Here is a 20,644-nt window from a genome sequence, read left to right as displayed (position 1 = left end):
ATCTTTTGTGCTTGTTCTCATAGACCAGGTTTTTTGTGTCTCTCGCACAAATCTGCCAACACTGATACTCAACTGTCACTTTTTGTTTTGTGTATCCCCACCCCACCCCCGGTGTGTAAAGACCTTAAGGACATGGGTGGGAAAAATACTTGATTTATTTTACTTAAGGAAAAGTATCAATGCCGCATAAATGTCAAGTAAAATGTCAAGTAAAAATGAATTCAAACTGTACTTGAGAGTAAAAGTACAAAAGTGTTGGCATCAAAAAGTACTCCTTATGCAGAATGTTCCATTTCAAGTTTTCAAATGTATAAAATAATCTATTGAAAACAGCAGATCTACATTCTACATCTACAAGCTTAAAATAATAATGCATCGTGACGCATTATAGTGAGCTTGTAGATCGGCTATTTTCAAATGGCCGAAATGTGTATAGGGTCGAAGTGGTTAATGTATGTTTTATAATAATAATACAAATCTACAAAGTAACTAGTAGTAACTACAGTAGTATCTAAAGTTTTGAAATAAATGTAGTGGAGTAAAAGTACAATATTTGCCTCTGAAATGTAGTGGAGTCGAAAGTATTGGAAATTGGAAATACTCAAGTAAAGTACAAATACGTCAAAATTGTCCTTAAGTAAAATACTTAAGTAAATGTGGGCACAAGAGTAGCAGAGCAGGAATTGTAACTCTTAGGCCTGACTCACACCTTCGCAACAGATTGATGTATAGCTGATGCATGAGACTTATTGACTGATGCAAGCTCACAATGCATTTCCAATGGGAGTCACATGGTTTGACACAACATTTGTGTTGTATGAGGGGGTGGGGGGCAGTCGAAACACAGCCGAAAGCCATACAACACGAATGTTGTGTCAAACCATGTGACTTCCATTGGAAATGCATTGGGGCAAGATGTAAACAAACCCTTTCTGTACATCTAGCATGCATCAATGTTGTATGCTAGATGCGAAGGTGTGAGTCGGGCCTTATGGAAGCAGCACACATCCTGGTGGGTTGAAAGAGCGGGTGTGGAACAAAAACACTCAAACTTATTTAAATCTGTCTAAATGTTTTTTTTTTCAGCTTTCACATAGTTCAATCCCTTTTGCACAAACTCAAAACAAACAAAACAAAAACAAAAACATGGAGAATCAATCAAACAATTTTAGCCCAGCAGGAAACAAAATACTCAAGCGTGCTCTGAAAACATTTAATCTTTCAGTGCGGTTGGTCTCTCTCTCTCTCTCTCTCTCTCTCTCTCTCTCTCTCTCTCTCTCTCTCTCTCTACCGCTCCCTGTCAAAATAGCTGGTGAATAATAGAGAAGTATTTCATATAATATAATTCCGGTTTGCTGGTGTTGTACACTGCGCCAAGTGTTGAGTAAAAATTTGAAGCAGCCTAATTACAAGTTTGTTTAGAGGAAGGGCACCCAAAGGGTTATTTGTCAAGATCAACGGCTATGCCATAAATCTAGGCGAACAAAGCTCGGGCGGCGTGCCAACGCACAGGGCTTTCTTTTTTCTTCTCTCACTTCTATACTCACTTTGTTTGTTTTGCAAAGGTGAGTACACCAACCTCCTCAAACCCTTAAAAACAAACCTACGCACCATGGGTGACCGGGCCTTCTGCTCGGTCGCCCCCGAACTGTGGAACGCTCTTCCCGCCCACCTGAGAGCCCCACAGTCGGTTGACACTTTTAAGAGAGGACTAAAAACTTTCCTTTTTACCAAAGCATTTTTATAGCCTTACCCTTATGTTTTAAATGTTCCTTGTGTTTTAAATGTTCCTGTTTTATTAGATGTTTTTAATGGTGTGTTGTTTCTTCTGCTTTTATTTTTGCTGTAGCACTTTGAGATTCCATGGAATGTAAAGTGCGTTATAAATAAAATCCATTATTATTATTAGTACACCTGCTGTAGAACTGAACACTGTAAAAGCTTGGGATCCTTTAGGATTTGTTTTAACGTTTCCCAAACACTGGGTCGGGACCCATGCATGTGTAGTTTTTTATGGGTCCCTTTATTTATTTGTTTGTTCCCTACATTTAGTTTTTAGGGTAATTAATATTAATATATTAAAAGTAAATAAATTAAATTAAATAATAATTAAATTCGAATTCCAAAAGGATTTATTTTCCAAAGTCATTTAATGAATACACTAAAGCAAAATCTAAGAAATGCCATAAATTGAAAAACAATGTTTTATGACTGAGTGAAAATAGCCGATCTACAAGCTTGTATGCTATTTTCAGTAGTTTGGTTCCTGGGCAAACATCTCATTTATCTTTTGGGTCACAGGCTAAAACGTTTGGGAACCACTGCCAATTAAGACTTGAGGCTAATTCTACGAAACGCCTTCTAAATCCATTATGTTGCTACAGTGTATCTGTAGTCGTCAAACCTTTTGACCGTTCCAGGGAATATTTTGTATCAGGGACCCCGCAGAACCAAAGATTTGAGTTATAAATGTACACTTAAAAATATAAATATATATTCAAAAAAATAATTTAAAAAAGCAGATCTACAAGCTTGATATATTCTATGAGCTTGTGCTATTCTTGAATGGCCAACCAATGTGCTACATATAGTGAAAATCTAAAATGACACCAATTATTTCCCGCGTTTTAATGGGTTAATGGTTTGATTCTCTTAACAGTTCCATTTAATGATTCCTATAGGCCCTATAGGAAGGGGGTCCCAAATGGACACTTACAGGCCTGTAACTCTGAGAGTTATGGTGGTATCATATCATCTTACAACATGGGAATTCGGTATAGCTTGGAGCAGCTATATTGGGTGATGTAATGTAAAACGGTGTCAAAACAAACATTACATTCTCTTTATTGTTAATGGGATTTAATGTTTGTGTTAGAGACAAAACAAACATTAATTTCTCGTCATTGTCAATGGCGTTTTGAAAACAAACTAAACCAAACATTAAACCTGTATATAGGAGGGGCTAGCGCCCCTCAAAAATATGAAAGAAGAACTACTGATATTGTTTGTCATTGCATAGCAACCAAAACCGGTTCTGGAAATCGGTTCCAGATCGGTACTGAATGCTGCTGATCAATGAGTTTTTTTAGGGGTGCTGCTAGCCCCTCCAACATCTGGCTGAGTACTTCTTCCATCACTGCCAAAAATAACACCACCACCACCACCACCATGCTCCATAATGAATGAAACACATGTTCCCCATGCTCTCTTGCAGGTGAAGCCAGCAGTGACAGCTCTATCGTGGGGTCATGACTCCGGTCCTCTCCTCCTCGCCACCACTGCGTAAACTGTCCAGCGTTCCTCCAGCCCCGCCCTGCCCTCCTCCCCTATGCCCTGCGGGATCATGGGTAGTGTCGGCAGCCTCCTGAACGGCCACAGCCTCAACAGCAAACACTGCCAGGTATACCCTAGGGCTGCAGCTATATGACCTATTGACCTTCCAGGGCTCCCAGGGCTGCAGGCAGCTATATGACATATTGACCAAATGGCTCCCAATCAAACACACAATAGAATCGCCTACTCTTTATTAAACAGTAAATGCAATTTCGGGTCAGTAAATCGCTTCTTATTCATTCAGGGGGAGAGAACCCATACAGGATACAGAATAAACAAGTTAAATTGGAAGTGATGGTGGCATGAAGTAAGATTTGAACTGGAACACTACGAAATTGAAGCTGATAAATGGGTACAGCTCTCCTGATTGGCTGAAATTGGCAACCCACCTGAAAATATATGTTCCGTTTATTAAAAAGATGGAGACCCCTGTTACTGAACAAACACTGAATGATTAGGCTACTATCAGAAGCCTTAACCTTTTAGTTAACCCCAGTTTGTTAACCGAACAGTACAGGCAAAAGTTATGCTAAAAGGACAACACAAAGCCCCAGGGTTTTGTTTCCGTTCATTGTGGTCCATTTATGCACACACGCCGTTTTGGAAAAAACTTGGGCCCCTTCCCTACTTCCTTCACAGGTGTTACAGATGCGATGATACTAATGAAGGCTCTGTTCCATTCTTGTCAAGCAGAGTCAGGGTGCTGCCATTGTGCGTTGGCTCACTGGAAACACTGAAAACAGTGTCACTGTCCTTGAGTGGGTGTGGGTTAATTCCAAATGGCCCTGTACGGGACTGTAACTTAATACTTTCAGCGCCATTGCCGACGATTAAAGTCAATTGAAGCCTAATTTTGATACTGACGCTTAACGCCATTGCCGACGGCCTTCGGCAATTGGGCTTTTATAGCGCGTTCGATGGGTCGAGCCATGCTACTCACGTTAGCCGGTTAGCTAGCTGTGTTGTTAGCACAGCACTGGATCGCCCATCTTAGATCGTCGTTGCCATAATAATCCATTCTATCCATTTCTTTCAATCGCCTGTATCTCCTATTCCATCTTCCATTCCATTTTGGTCAAAACAGCGTTTCTTTGACGGCACAGATCTGACGATCTGGAGCTCTGCAGAGCTCCGGTCTGGATTCACATTGTAAACAAGGCCGGCCCAGCTCCGTGTAACTTCCTAACTTAGGACTACTGCTAGTGAAGCGGAAATGGCGGCTTTTAAAAATAAGAGCTCAAATTTAAAAAATGCTGGCGTGAATTAGATCCTAATTTTTCAATAAATGATAGCGCTGAAAGGGTTAAGAGTTATGGGGGTCCTTGAAATTAAAGGTTTGGGAACCACCATACACTAAATGGAACAGAGCCTTAATTCGTATCATCGGCAACACCTGTGAAGGAAGTAGGGAAATAGGAAGAGTTATTCTGTGTGCATTGTGCATTGGTTAGTTGAATTAACTGTTGCACCACCCTTCCTGCCAGGCCTCAGAGTGCACACTGAAGAAGGGAACCGGCAACCAGAGGCAGAGGAGGCCGGGCGGTCGCAGCCTGGACGCTTTACTGAAGCACGGTTTCACCCAGGGCTCGTCGACGTCGTCCAGTCAGCCCTCCAAGGCCCTGTCCCACTCCCGCTCAGGACACAGCGACGACTTCTTCTACATCAAGGTGAGTCCGTGCAGTGAAGGAGGACGTGCCTATTATAGTAGTACTCACACCGGGGGTGCGGAGGTCCTTGGGGAGGCGTGGTTAGGGTCCAGTGCTAAGGTTGAGTCTGAAGAGATAAGTCTAGTTAGGAAACAAAATGGACCCTTGAAGGCTTGTAACTCTGAGAGTTACAGGCATTGGTTCCATTTGTAGCCTATCTGAGCATTTGGGGGGGCAGATGTTGACACTAAGGGTTGCCCACTTTCTCCTGGCAGGTAAATAAAACCTTTGGGCAGGTGCAGTTTGAGGTTGCCCGTCCGGGCAAGTGCTTGTTTGTACTGTCTTTAAACAGTAAACACAACACGAGATATCTGTCGGCTTATTATAACACCTGAACGGCCAGAGTCTTTTGGTCTGTGTAATGTAAAATAAAAGCACGGTTTACCTATAATGTGCTGTTTTCACTGTTGCTACAATTAAAAATATACAATAACAAGTGTGAACTCATTCATACAAGCTATGTAGGTATTTGGCATACAAATTGAGGTATGAGAACCCTGTGTTAAATTGATTATTAATTAAAGTTTTACCTATCATTTTATAATGGCCGATTTACGTTTCGGCAAGTGGGCATGACTTTTGGGCAAGTAGAACATGAGGGGGGGGGGGGGGGGTCCTTGAAATCCAAAGGTTTGAGAACCACTAAGTCTAATTAATTTGTTTGCACGGGATATAAGTGGGGTTGATCATCACAAAGAAATAGGTCAGAAATAAATCAGGAGGCAAGCTCGCAGAAAAACAAAAGATTTTTAATTGGATCCAGATTCCAGGACAACAAATAGTGACAAAAATGTACAACTGATGAAAATGCAACTCGTAAAATCAACAACTCAAATCAACAGAAATGTCAACCTCTCCCCATGGCTGTTCCCCTTAATATACTCTGCAGGCTCCACCCTTCGATTTCTAATCAACCAACCACAGTAGAACAGCAATCCACCCCAGGTGCTCCCCATGCTCTAATAATCAATCAGCTCAATCAGCTCTTCAGGGGCTAATCACCCAACTACACAGCCAGGCTTCAACAGGCCGCTTCCCCAAAACAGCATCTTCCTGTGCAGATACACACAATTGTTATTAACCCATAATGTCTTCTAAATCAGTAGTTCTCTGAGATCTAAAATGACGTATACTCCCCCAAAATTATGTATATTCAAATTCTAAATTAGCAAAAGTAGCAGGTTGACAAGCTTGATTGTTGATCTTCTACCTTTGATGCTTTTGTGTGAAGCTGTGGTATGATCAATAGATAGCACTTTTTAGACTTAGATAGCATTTGAAACAGACTTATAGCATGTCATGTAGACAGCACAATAATTGCATTGTATATAGTCATAGCACATCATAGTAGCCTACATATGTATAGCATAGTATAGTATATATGTATAGTTAATATGTATAGTGTCATTATATAGATATGTTCTAGTTACGTTCTTAGCTTACGCATGTTTCTTGATAAATGCATTTTATATATGTGATGTATTCCCATACTTTTGTTCCTGCCTAATGTAAATCGCTCTGGATTAAGAGCGTCTGCTAAATGCCTAAATTGTAAATTGTAAATTGTAATCAATAGGGGCGTTAATTTACGGAAAAACACAGTTAAAATATGGAGGTAAGCAGTTTCTGCCCGACTGGATACCTGTTGTTTCACCCAAGAGGACGGGATTTTGAGGTTGGGTTTAAGCATAATTTCTGTAAGGTTAGGGTTAGACATGGTTTTTAGGCAGGGTTTTTGGCACAACCTGGGCGACACACCATTGAAAGATGGCGTCCCTCTGCCCGACAGCAACAAATTATGTTTATTCTCCCCCCGCGCTCTCTCTGGATAGGTAACCCAAAAAACCAGGGCGGCGTACCAGCGGGGCGGCTCATTGGAGGACCGTTTGGAGGGTGGAGTCGGGACTGGCAGCAGCGACAACATGGACCCAGGCGGCAGCAGGCTGCCTCCTCCTCCCAAGCTGCCTCCCCCTCCCATGGCAGGGAAAACGGCGGTTGAGAGGGTAAACACTCACGCACACACAGTTTTGTTTGTTGTCACTGTATTGTTAACATAGGATAGATAAAATTGAATGTATTTGCCAGAAGGGTGGCGAGGTGGTGGGGTGGAAGGTTGTTACAGCAGCTGCAGTAGCAGAGGGAAAAAAGAAAGAAAAAACGCCAGACAATGAAAGTAAACAAACAGATAAACGCAGTATAAAGTATGAGGTAAACAAAGAAAACCTTGATGTAAGAAAGATAAACCCAGGTATATGGAGATCCATCAGTGTGGCTGTACTGTAAGTGCCAGTAGCAGCTCGACTATGTGCGAGTTAACAGAATAAAAAACAAACGATAGAACTGAATGAAACCGTAATTGAGATAAAGCGAGCGCACAGTTAACATGATGACCGATAGCTTCAGACACTTTAAGCTCCTCTTTATAATACTATTATGTTACACTGCACTAGACAATATTTATTTCATTTCCGTGTAATCTCATTTCTACTGTATATTAAATTTTGTTAGCAACTCATTTACATCTGTTGTCCCTGGGCAAGTAGAGACACAGCACAAAACAGAAAATTGTCATTGTCAGGTGGAAACCTTGTATGTCCAAAATCGTCCTTTTTTATTATATTATTTTTAGAGTAGTGAAAATAGCAGATCTGCAAGCTCAAATGCGGCGCATTGCAACATGTTATGATCTTGTACATCTGCTATTTTCACAATTTGTAAGTGCTACTCTTGTATAAAGAAAACTACCGTAACAAGTTGAAATATGGAGATACAAGGTTTCTGCTCGACAGCCACGAAATACAAACCGGCACGATAACAGTCCACCAGTGTGAGATTAAAGTATAAAAATGACCAAAAAACAACAATAAAAAGGCAAACGGTGGTGACATATTTGTGCTGATTTGAGCCAAAAGCTTGAGGCTGGTTTTAATTTAAACATTGCAAAAGCCTGAGATTGTAATGTTTATGGGTATTGAATACCACTTCCGCACTACTTTAACTGAGAAAGCAGCAGACTGACCAAAGGCTGTGTTTCTGAAGCGTGGTGCACCCAATCACCTCTGCCACTGAACTGTGGTACCCATATAGCCACCTCTAGTACAATGGCTCCGGAACGTTTTCAGGCCGTGACTGCCCAAAATAATCATATTTGAACTGGGAACCCACCCACCCTGAGAAGCACTTGGAATTGTAGGCATTACATTCAGTTTGACTCGGTTCCACGGATAAATGTTGTGAAATAGGCGAACCAAAAGTTTTATTGTGTTCCCCTATGGAGACACAAAGGAGACTCCTTTTTTTCTCCATAGGGAACCACTGCTCTAGCTATGCTCTACTACTAAAGACAGACCAGACTTCCAAAAGGAGTGTGTGAGATTATGCCTGCATAACTGCATGCGCTACCATACAACATCATATTACATTACACCAGCTATATAGCACACTAAACCACCACATGGAAAATGGTAAATGGTAAATGGTGCATTTATATAGCGCCTTTATCCAAGGCGCTTTACATAGACTGTGCATTACATTCACCCATTCACACACACATTCATACACCGATTGCGGCGGAAGCCATGCAAGGTACCAACCAGCACATCGGGAGCAATTTGGGGTTCAGTGTCTTGCCCAAGGACACTTCGACATGTAGACAGGAGAAGCTGGGATTCGAACCGCCGACCCATGGATCATTGGACGACCTGCTCTACCTCCTGAGCCACAGTCGCCCCCACATGCTACCCGATGCTACATGCTCTATGGTTCTGATTTTAAGGATTTGGTTCCATGTACAGTACACTCTCCAAGTTATGAGGGTCCTTAAAATCACGATAATTCAAAGAAGGCTATAAACTAGCGACTTGACGCATAAAGTATTCATAACAATGTTTACTATGGTAATAAAATCAAGTGTAAAGTCTAGATATAATGGCTTGAAAAGTCTTCTGCAACCAACAGGAGGGGAAATAGCGGCACCTTCCCTATAGCCATTGGGGGCGGCGGTGGCTCAGGGGTAGAGTAGCCGGATGGGAACCGCAAGGTTGCAGTTCGAACCCGGGCTCCTCCAGAGTTATAGTGTCGCAGTGTCCCCGAGCAAGACACGGAACCGCTAATTGCTCCCGATGTGCAGCTTGGTGCCTTGCATGCATGGTTTCCTCTGTCATTGGTGTATGGATGGGTGAATGTAATGCACAATCTAATGTAAAGAGCCTTGGATAAAGGCGCTATATAAATGCACCATTTACCATTTATTAATGACAGCCGCAGCATTTTCTGTACTTGCGCATTGGCCTCATTTTCAATGGCGAATGCTTTCCGCCTGAGTGTACCGTCGTAAAAAACCTATGACATGCATGTATACATGTGACTCAGTGAGTCAATATGTAGGCTGCCGTGTCGACTCACAGAATACCCTAATTATGCATCCTCAGTCACGCACTGTTGGAGAATGTTAGCGGGTCGGCCCACATTTGGTGACAGTTGGATGTTGAATTTTAAGTCACTCTGCATGTATGTGCAAAGCCCAGTATAGAGGAGTCTCATCGGAATCATTCTTTGAGCCTTCTCACGACCTTTTATGCATTATTTTCTTAATTCCCGGTAACTCTTATTGTACCTGATTCTTATATGAAGAAAGCTGTCTCTTAATCAGAGACAGCTTTATTTATTGTCACATCACAGTTTTATAGGTTAAAAAAGTGGGTGAAATGTGTTTTTGTGCACAGTTCTCATTGTGTCATTTTTTCCAAGAAAAAACAAAGAAAGGGAAGAAGAGGTGGAGGATAAGGAGATGAAGGCAGGGAAATAAAGATAGTTTGAGCGCTTTTACCACAAAAAGTACAGGTAAAGGGTTTTCTTCTGTGTGGGACTGTGGGTCTTAGATATTTACAAGCTTTTGCTACAAAAAAGTACAACTGAAAGGTCTCCACAAAGAGTCCAAGTAAAGGTTTTCTTTCCCCCTGTATGGGTCCTTGTGTGCTTTCTAACATCAGATATTGACAAGCCTTTGCTACAAGGCACATATTACCTGAGATAAGATAAGACAATTCCACCCAATAATATTCCTTTTCTGTTTTCCATTTCGGTGGCTGGGAAATTCTATGATGGTGGATTTGAACAGGCTCTATGCACATACTGTACGCCATTTTGGAAACAACTCTTCCTTCTTCTTACCGATGATACTAAATAAGGCTCTGTTCCATTTAGTGTACAGTGGTTCTCAAACCTTTTAATTTCAAGGACTCAAGGAACCAATTGGAGCCTTACGGGCCCATTTGGTTCCATTTGTACACATCCGTACACGGCCATTTGGAACACATACCACACAAGGACACTTTGAGACCCACTGGTGTGTAGTGGATCCAGTGAGCCAACATGCACCCTGAGTCCTGACTCCTTAATTAGTATCATCGATAACACCTGTGAGGGAAGTAGGAAGAGTTATTTCTACAATGGCATACAGTATGTGCATAGAGCCTATTGGCTGAAATCGTGGCTTCAGTCAAAACGTGTGTGTAGAACTAGAAACCAATGGTGTGACGTCACAGCTCCCTTTGTCCATATTTTCTTTTACAGTCTATGCTTAGAATGAACATCCAACTGTTATCCAACAGCGCATATGCCTGAGAATGTAAGGAGATTCTGTATGACATGGCTACATAATGAGACTCTGGGCAAATACATGCATGTCACGGGTCATGGGTTATGGTGCTCTGACATGGAAGATTCTAGAATCACTACACACATGAGCTATTCAAGGTCCACTTCACCCATTTTCAACCAATCTTTGAATAATTGGTCCTCACAATAAACTCGTAAAAAATATGGTACCATTTCTGTCTACTCGTTCTGTGTCTCAGAGCAGGGCACACTTCAGAAACCCACCTACCAGTGGCATCATCATTAGGCAGTGTTTCTGCCTTTTCTTATATTTATTTTTCTTTTTTTAAACAAGATTAAAACGTTTTATTAACGTGAGAACAATGGCTTCCATGTTAACTTTCCTATTAGCTTTCCTATTAGGTTTCTATTAGCTTGGATTCCCCATTGATGCCACTGGTACAGTAGGTGTGTTTCTGAACTGTCCACAGCCCTCCTCTGAGACACAGACAGAGCAGACAAAAATTGTACAGTTTATTTCATGAGCATTAGCGCGGACCATGCAGTATATGAAGATCGGTTGAAAATCCTTGACACTTCACCCTTTTTGCAAAAAAATATATGTTAATGACGTTTAGAAGATTCAGAACACTTTCCCCGGGGATCTTTATGTGTGTAATATGTGGTTTTAGATATTTTAGATTTTAGCAGTGAGCCCTGCAGTGTCTCTGATGTCATGGGCTCACTTACTTCATGGACTACATGTTGTCTCGTAAGACAGCCCTCCCCCTATCCACAAGGAGGAGCAGTGCACCAAAGCATTATGGGAATTGTAGTCCAGGAAGTAAGTGAGCCCTGCAGTGTCCATGACATCAGAGACTCCTCCTGGCTACATGTCAAAGTGCCCTTGAGCAAGACACTGACCCTTTCCTCTGCCGTTGGTGTGTGAATGCAGTACTTCAACAAACACTGCATTACAAAAAGAAAGAGAAAGGAGAAAAGCCCTGCTGTAAATGCAGTCCATTTACCATTTAGAAACAGTGCCGCTGCAGTACAACAACAGGACATGCTCACCAGCCTGGTTGTATAGCATCACTGTTGCACAGAAACCTTATTTTTCCTATAATTTAACAGCCTATTTGATCATACTACAGCGTCACACAAAGGCATCGAAAGTAGCAGATCTACAAGCTCGCGGCGCGAAGGGCTGGTTTCGAGCGTGTGTAGATTGATGCTGTCCTTTAATTTGAATCCTGGAAAGTTACTGTTTTGGACATAATGAGGTTTCTTTCCAGCCGACGGAGACGGTAGTCAGCCATTTCTCATCTCCCCCAATGCATTCAACATCCAAGCTTTACTAATCAGCTCCTCTCTAGATTAATGACTCCGGAATGCCTTGATCTCCTCTGAGGAGAGAAGACCCTGTCTGTCTGTGCCAGGTCTACAGAAACCTCTTATCTCCATATTCTATAACTTCTTGTGTTTTGTTCGTAAATCAACGCCCCTATACTTGATCACACTACAGCATCACACAAATCATCAAGCAGATCCGCAAGCTTGAAACGCGACGTGAAGCAGTGCGTTTTGAGCTTGTAGATCTGCTACGTTTGATGTTTTTAAATTTGAATCCTGGAACGTAACACTTTTGAACATATGAGGTTTTCCCCCGAAAGAGACGATATCCTAGCTGCTGCGTGGGGGAACCTTGTATGTAAAAAAAAAAAAAAACATTCGATCTACAAGTTCACAATGTTTTGCGATGAGTAGTGACTTGTGAGCTTGTGTAGATCTACTATTTTCACTATACATTTGTCGACACTCAATTGAGCATTGATTATTTACGGGGAAAAAACGCGAGAATTAGAAATATGGAGATACAAGGTTTTCCAGCAGCGATATGCAAGGACACAGCTCCCTCAATAGACCTTTATACCCTGCAATGGATGGATGGAGCGATAGAGAAAGAGAGAGCGACAGCGAGATGGAGAGAAGGGGCCAGCCACAGAGACAGAGATGAAACGGAAGCTAAGTAGACGGAGAAAGAACGAGAGAGAGACAGAGAAAAAGAGAGGCCGAGGGAGGGAGAGATGAGATGAGATGAGATGGAAAAGACGATAAAGAGAAAGGCAGAAGGGCAGTGGTGGAAAGAAAGTATGACGATTTTCAAAAAGTAAAAGTAGCAATATATAAAGTAATAATAAAGAAGGGATGGTACAAGGTTTCCACCTAACAGCAATGATTGTACTACTACAGTATGTAGATATAGGGGAGGACTGTGGTGTGAGGAGAGAAGACCGCCGCTCCCTCTCTCCACTATGGCAAAACGGCTTGCCATAGGGGAGAGGAGAGGAGAGGAGAGGAGAGGGCCTTATATATCACCGCTCCCTCTCTCCCCTATGGCAAAACGGCTTGCCATAGGGGAGGGGAGGTGAGAGGAGAGGAGAGAGGGGAGGACCGTGGGGAGAGGAGGAGTGGAGGATGAGGAGAGGAGAGATGGGAGGAGAGGAGTGGAGAGCATATGAGGAGAGGAGAGGAGAGGAGAGGAGAGGAGAGGAGAGGAGAGGAGAGGAGAGGAGAGGAGAGGAGAGGAGAGGAGACAAGGAGTCAGAACAGCATCCCAGGCTACCATCCAAGCCATGAAGTCAGTGGGTAGAAGTATGAGGAATGCTGAGCCCGAACAACAAGCTTGAGCCAACTCACACTTCAACTCCAGCCGGTGGCTCAACATTATTAATGTCAGAGAGAGAGAGGCATTCATCTTCAGGCAGCAGAAAGCCAGCGCATGGGGGGGAGAGATGAGGGATGCGGGGGGGGGGGGTGGAGGGGGGGAGGGGAGAGGAGAGGAGGCGAGAGCAGGGGGTACAGATCGCTGTTCGCGCACGTGGAACTACAAGTTGATCTTTAAAATGACTCCGCATGAAGCAGGGCGTTAATTTAAAAAAAACATACAACATTGAAATATCGGAGATACAAGGTTTCTGTCTGACCAATTTGTGTAGTTTTTTTTAACGCGGCGTCTACATGTGGTGAAAGCAGCTCTGCATTCCTCTGTGGTTTCCATTTCTAATGCTTTAACAACGACACTATATATCAGAAAAGAAAAGAGGAAATATCAGTTGTTGTTTTTTTACCCCACCCGGCCCCTCTTCTTCGCACAGCGCTGCTACATTCATCTCTGTGAAGCAGGGCCGGATTTACCGTTGGGCTAGGGTGGGCTGCAGCCCGGGGGCCCCGACTGATTTCCGTCAGGCTGTGTTCCCACATTATTATTGACTGACACGGATCACTCAAATAAATTGAATGACTGACAAGTGACAAAAGGAAGTGACGCCCGTAATTCACGCAAGGCCTCATGGGCCAATGGAGACTCGTGGATAGATAAACTTATAATCCTTCTCCTTCCTCTTCCAGGCGGACAAGTCCGCGATCTTCCGACCCACCGCCTTCAAGCCCGTTCTTCCCAGGAGCACTTCGTCCCCCGGGGCCACGGTGGGGGGCCCCAGCAGTCTGGACCACTTCCTGAGCCCCCTGGAGAGGGCCAGGGTCCCGGCCGACACCTACGGACACAGCACGAAGCAAGACACCTCAGGTGCTCGCAAATGCACCCCCCCCTCTCTCTCTCTCTCATTAGCAGGCAACAGTGCAGCACTATCTCTCTCTCTGTTTCTGGCACAACAGCGCCACTTTTGGTACTCATTGGTACTGGTGCTCATAGTCACACAAACATGAACACACGGTTGAACACAGACATTGCTGTTCCTTGGAGTGGTTGCAACACTTGTGTTATGTTATATTATCATTCAAATCTGAGTGTGTTAGTTGGGGGCCCATTTGCAGCCCCCGGCCCACAGGTTGAGAACCACTGACATACAACAACAACGAGAACAACATTTGGATGTACGGAATTACCGTAGGCGATAGAAAGCGATTGCCGTACTGTATTATGTCTCGTCTATTTGTCTTTGTTGACATAATAGTGACGTGCCTTCTGGCCTCATCACGACGGGGAAGCACACTTCAACATGACAGTAATTGAATAAAGGTCCATTGTTCATCATCTCTCATCGTCTCCCCTCCAGGGACGCTGTCCGACTCCGGACGCAACTCCATGTCCAGCCTGCCCACGCACAGCACCAGCGGCAGCCTGAGTGCGTCCACGCCGGGCCCCGCTCCCACCACTCACAGCGTAGGCAGCTCCACCACGCCAACGGCTCCAACCGGCGGCCTCCTCGCCCACGCCGGGCCGCACCCCAACTGTCCTCCGTGGACCAACGGCGGCTACGGATTTAAATCCATCAGCCCGAGCTACGCGAGCGCCGGCGTGGCGAATGGCAGCAATGGAGGGCTACCGGGGTCTACGGCCAACGGCGGGGAGGGCGGCCGCCGCGGCTCTCCCTCGACTTCCGCGGACGGGCCGCCGAGCCGAGTCCCGTCGGAGAGCGCGGGCGGGATCCGGTCGCCCATCACCACGGACGAGCTGCTGATAGAGCGCCTGGAACAGAGGCTTCTGGAGAGAGAGTCTGAACTCCAGGATCTGCAGGTAGCTAGCTACCCAACCTTATGAAAACAGCCTTCCTCCATGTAATGGAGGAAGCCATTGTTTTTTTTTATTTTTTTTTTAAGATATATTTTTTGGGCTTTTTCTGCCTTTATTGATAGGTTGAAAGTAGATTGACAGGAAATGGGGAGAGAGATGGGGGGGGGGGAGACACGTGGCAAATGCCGTCAGGCTGGCTCAGCAGCCTATAGGTGCCCAGACGGTTGAGCTAATTTCCCTGATTTTTCATTTTTCACGGATATGAAAACATCAACATGCTCCCAAAACCTGGGCGCCCCAGTGTGATTGTTAATGATATGTTGGATTCACATATTTTCAGGCGTAAACCCTCAACCTTTGGCTCTGTACTTGGTCTGCTCTTCCTCGCTCTACACCTAACCTTAGCTAAATAAAAATAGCTAAAATAGCAGGGCATCAATATCCATATCATGATATTAGACTGGATAGAGTTAGGATATTATACTATTGTGATATGGCATAAGTGTTGTATAATAATATAAAGATCGGATCGGGAAAAATCGGTATCGGCAGATACTCAAAATAAAATGATCGGAATCGGATCGGGAGCAGAAAAACATGATCGGGACATCCCTACAAGAAAGAATACATTGAAACAGAACTAGATAATTCATATAGAAGAAAGAAAGGAGCCAGAATGGAAAAAGGAAAGAAACGGTCCCTATTGCCAAAAATGCCAGAAATGATCGTGACGTACAAAAGCAAAAAAAGGCGCCCCTCACTTTACACAAGTGTGATTTTTGAGGGCTCCTATATTCAGCTATTAGTGTGTGTTCTTCGTCCTACACAAACATTAAATTCCCATTGACAATGAATGGAGAATTTTACGTCATAGTGTCTGAGCAAATAGGCATAGTGTCTATTTTACATCATGATGATGTACGATGATAACTTTTTTAAGGGGCGCTAGCTCCTTCTATAAACAGCTTTTGTCCCCACATGTCTCAAGATTTGCCATTGACCACGGTAAGAGAATTCCGGTCAAATATCAGCTAGATTTTGTCCCCGTCTGTCTCAAGTTTTGCCATTGACGATGAACAGAGAAATTACGTCAGAATACCGCTTTTTATGACGTAAATTAAACATCAAAACATTAAACGCCATTGACATTGAAGGGAAATATAATAATGTAATAACGTCATATGTAAACGAGCAAATCAGATAACCAATCACAATTGTTTGTGTGTTTTTGCAGGAAAGCTTTGAGGATAAGGAGTCGGACACGTGCCTCGTGTTCGAGGAGAGGCAGAGGTACCGCGCGGAGGAGATGGAGGGTCTGAAGCAGCACTGCTCCTCACAGCTCCGCCAGGCCTCCCAGAGGGCGGCCAGGAACCAGCAGGCCCTCCAACTGCAGGTCAACCAGCTCCAGGTCAGCGCCACGCCACGTGTGTTTGTGTGTACCCCATAGTGATGATTTGATTGGCTGGGCACCCCATAGCGATGATTTGATTGGCTGAGCACCCCCATAGCGATGATTTGATTGGCTGAGCAATTAGGATAAAACGTGAGGACAGAAAAGTGACGACGCCAATTATTGTGATTGGCCGGAATGTGATGATGTATGATGCTAGCTCATGTTGATTAGGTGATGTAATGGTGATGTAAAACAAACGGTGCCAACACAAACATTAAACGCCATTAACAATAAAGAGACAATATGACGTAATGAGTTACATTATGACGTAAATCTTCCCTTCATTGTCAATGGCGTTTACAAAACAAACATTGAACTAAAGACAAACATTAAACCTGTGTATAGGAGGGGCTAGCGCCCCTCAAAAATGACTTGAGTAAAAGTACAAAATATTGGTTTCAAAATCTACTTAAAGTACCAAAAGTAGAAAGTACTCATTATGCAGCAGAATGCCCCATTTCACAAGTTTTCAAATGTGGGGGTCCTTGAAATTAAAAACTGACCACGCAGGTGGACAACGAGCGGCTCCAGGAAGACATCTCCAGGACGACGCGGGAGAAGGACCTGGCAGAGGGCAGGCTGAGGTCGTACGAGACCCTGAGCACACAGCTGGCCCCCACGCTGGAGGAGACGCAGTGGGAGGTGAGTCTCTCTGTGTGTGTGTGTGTGTGTGTGTGTGTGTGTGTGTGTGTGTGTGTGTGTGTGTGTGTGTGTGTGTGTGTGTGTGTGTGTGTGTGTGCGTGTCTACTTGTATTACCATATTTGTGATGGCCAAACGTCCCCACAATGAGAAATGCACACTGCGAGGATATTTTCCTGGTCCAATGGTTGGTTTTATGGTTAAAATAGCTCTTTTTGGCCCGGATGGTTAGCTCAACCGTCTGGGCACCTAGGCTGCCGAGCCAGCCTGACGGCGTGCCGCGGGGTCGACTCCCGATCCCGACGGCCCTTGCCGCGTGTCTTCCCCCCCCATCTCTCTCCCCATTTCCTGTCAATCTAATTTCAACCTATCAATAAAGGCAGAAAAAGCCCAAAAATGATATTTTTAAAAATATCTTTTTTTTCTTTTGTTAGACTTACAATCAGGAAAACATTCATGTTGGGGTTTAGATGTCAGGTGCTGTAATTCTACAGCAGGAACATAAATACTGTCTTTTGTAATTATAACGGAATGAGTTGATTGCAGCGAACATCCTTCAAAGAGAACATGGCTCACATAATGGTGTGTGTGTGTGTGTGTGTGTGTGTGTGTGTGTGTGTGTGTGTGTGTGTGTGTGTGTGTGTGTGTGTGTGTGTGTGTGTGTGGGTGTGTGTGTGTGTGTGTGTGTGTGTGTGTGCGTGTGCGCACGTGTGTGCGTGCGCGCGTGTCCACCACTGTGTGTGTGTGTCAGGTGTGCCAGAAGGCCGGGGAGATCTCGCTGCTCAAGCAGCAGCTGAGGGACTGCCAGGCGGACGTAGGCAACAAGCTGATGGAGATCGTCAGCCTGAAGGCCTCGATGAGGGAGCTCCGGGCTCAGCTGGACGCGCTGGAGCGGCAGAACAAGGACCAGGTGGACCAGATCCACGCCTGCAGCGTGGACATCGAGGTTTGTTGTGGTCCGAAAGTCAGAAATGAAGAGATGAATACAATTGTTCTAATGCAGGGGTTCTCAACGTTTTTGTCCGGGGACCCCCGGAAATGCTTTGGCAACGTCTCGGGACCCCCGCCCCGCCCCCTCCCGACCCCCAATATAAATTGACTGCTACAATAACCTTAAACCATTTTGCGCGGGAACCCCTTTTGGTGTTTTAAGCATTGTTATAATTTAGCTATTTAAAAATAGCAGATCTACAAGCTCATAGCGCGCCACCGAGTGGCGCGCTACGAGCTTGTAGGTCTGCTATTTTTGAAAAATCGTGAAAAACAATCAAAAAAAAAAATCTTTTTTTTTTTTCTTTTTTTTTATAATTTGGGGACCCCCTAAAATAATTTGGCGACCCCCCGAGGGGTCGCGACCCACGGGTTGAGAACCCCTGTTCTAATGCAATGGTTTTCAACCTTTTTCAAATCAAGGCCCAGTATTTATTGGGCATTTGAGCCACGGACTGCTGAGATTCTGCCTCTCAGACCCCAAACGAAAGTTGTCATATTTGGATAAGATTTTGTCCGCATTTCCATGCTGTATTGATGTGGTACCATTAGGAAAGATAACAGGCAAACGTCGATTAAAATAACAATTCTTCTACATTCTGTAATTCAGACTTCTTTTAAATTGAGTAATGCAGATGTTTAACAGTAATTGAACTCTTGAGAGCGTAAAATGAAACCAAATTTGGTATTTGATTGGCTGATGTATGATGGCTGTGCATAGCCGCTCAAAAATCAGACGGATCCATCTTGATCACTTGACCATAGAGATAATTTGTACCAATTTGCGTAATGTTTGGACAAAATCTATAGGAGTAATATAAAAATGTTTTGCAAAGAACTGCCTGCTGGTGGTGCTATAATAGGGCAATGTGTTTGATGTTTGTTCATCAACGTACTGCGAATGTGCGTGCAAAGTTTCTCCACAATCGGATGCTGCATTCATGATTTGCGGCATTTTGTTCAAAACAGGCCATTCCTGCCAACTTTACTGTAGATGTCAATCAGGATGGAATATGAAGAATCATAGGACATTTGAATGTATGACCTACGCCGGTTCAAGAGTTATAGGCAAAAACATGTAATGGGCCTGGCCTATTTATTCACGACGATTATGCGAAACAAATGGATTATCTCAAATAATAGCGATAGGGCGATCATTATGCAATAATAGCAGGACTATACTGTGAGTGTGCGTGTGATGTTTCACACGATCGGTCCAGCGGTGCAGAAGACACCCTGGCACGCACACACACACACACGCACGCGCACACGCATGCACGGCACGCACGCACACATTCAACCCATTAAGACCTGAGGCCGATTCAACAAATGCCTTCTAAATCAGTAGTTCTCAAACGTCTTTGTGCCAAGGAATATGTATTTGGCCATGTACAAAATATGTTTTGTGCCAAGGGACCCCCTTGGACCCCCTTGATTTTTAAATACTTTTTGAGAAAAACTGTTCTAGAATCTAAAGTTCTAGACCTAAAGAATCTAAAGTTCTAGACCGCTGTTCTAAATCCTTTTTTGACAAACATACCTTAAAATCTAAAATGGCATACCGTAGATGTGCTACAAAGGATATGACGTCCAGCATGAGATCACCACCTAATCTGGCACGTCACAGCGTGACGTCACATATCTATTTATATACCGACCCAACTGCAGAGAGAAGAAGAACAAGATAGACCGACAGCCAAAGTAAAGTAGGTAGAATAAACTGAGATTAAGGTGTTTGGATTCACCATGGGTGGCGGTAAGAAACACAATCCCCGCTCAGGCATCAGCCCCTCGACGGTCCACGCCACCCCCGCGGTTCTGGAGCGGATCAGCGAGGAAGTGAAAGAGATCAAGCTGAAGCAACAGCTCCAGGAAGAGTACAATATCGCCATGAAGAAGACCATGGATGACATGATACGAGTGATACGACTGCTGTCCACAGTGGAGAACCCGACCACGACTCTGCACTCCACCCACCAGACCGGGGCACCCACCGGGGCACCTTCCCCGGAGCCCACGCAGGATTCCATCGGCGTGTGCACTGCGCATCTCACTCAGCCGCACTCTGATCCAAAGTCAACTGGCCTTTGTCCTTCTCTATCGGGCTCGTCAGGCGATGAACGACCTGAAGACGAGGGCGAAGGGCACGGGCCCTGTGAGCCCTCAATGGTCCATCCCGAAGTCGACCGATCGACTCGCGAGGCATCTCGCGGTCCTCGAACAAGCAATAACACTGCCGACCGCCCTGTACCACCATACTGGCAGACCTTCTTGGAAACAAATCAAGACTCGCAGATGGAGCTGTGTAGAACATCTCGTTTACCTACTATCTCCATACCCATCTTTGATGGAGACTCTCTGGAATATCAGGGCTTCGCCAACGCCTT

General features: G+C 44.3%; 1 protein-coding gene across 1 annotated transcript in view; it reads left to right on the top strand.

Annotated features, from left to right (window-relative positions):
• Positions 1-20,644, top strand: part of lzts1 (leucine zipper, putative tumor suppressor 1) — a 44,545-nt gene that overhangs the window by 18,998 nt on the left and 4,903 nt on the right. The window contains exons 3-10 of the mRNA XM_079515564.1: positions 3,215-3,400; positions 4,818-5,000; positions 6,872-7,042; positions 14,049-14,226; positions 14,717-15,177; positions 16,409-16,582; positions 17,138-17,269; positions 18,019-18,213. Of these exons, the coding sequence (XP_079371690.1) occupies positions 3,329-3,400; positions 4,818-5,000; positions 6,872-7,042; positions 14,049-14,226; positions 14,717-15,177; positions 16,409-16,582; positions 17,138-17,269; positions 18,019-18,213 (1,566 nt within the window). The 5' untranslated portion in view covers positions 3,215-3,328. The remainder of the gene's footprint in view (positions 1-3,214; positions 3,401-4,817; positions 5,001-6,871; positions 7,043-14,048; positions 14,227-14,716; positions 15,178-16,408; positions 16,583-17,137; positions 17,270-18,018; positions 18,214-20,644) is intronic.

This window comes from Electrona antarctica (genome assembly GCF_951216825.1).
Source record: "Electrona antarctica genome assembly, chromosome: 12".
NCBI lineage: Eukaryota > Metazoa > Chordata > Actinopteri > Myctophiformes > Myctophidae > Electrona > Electrona antarctica.
Note: the sequence above shows the minus strand (reverse complement) of the source record. Positions and strands in the feature narration are given on the sequence as shown.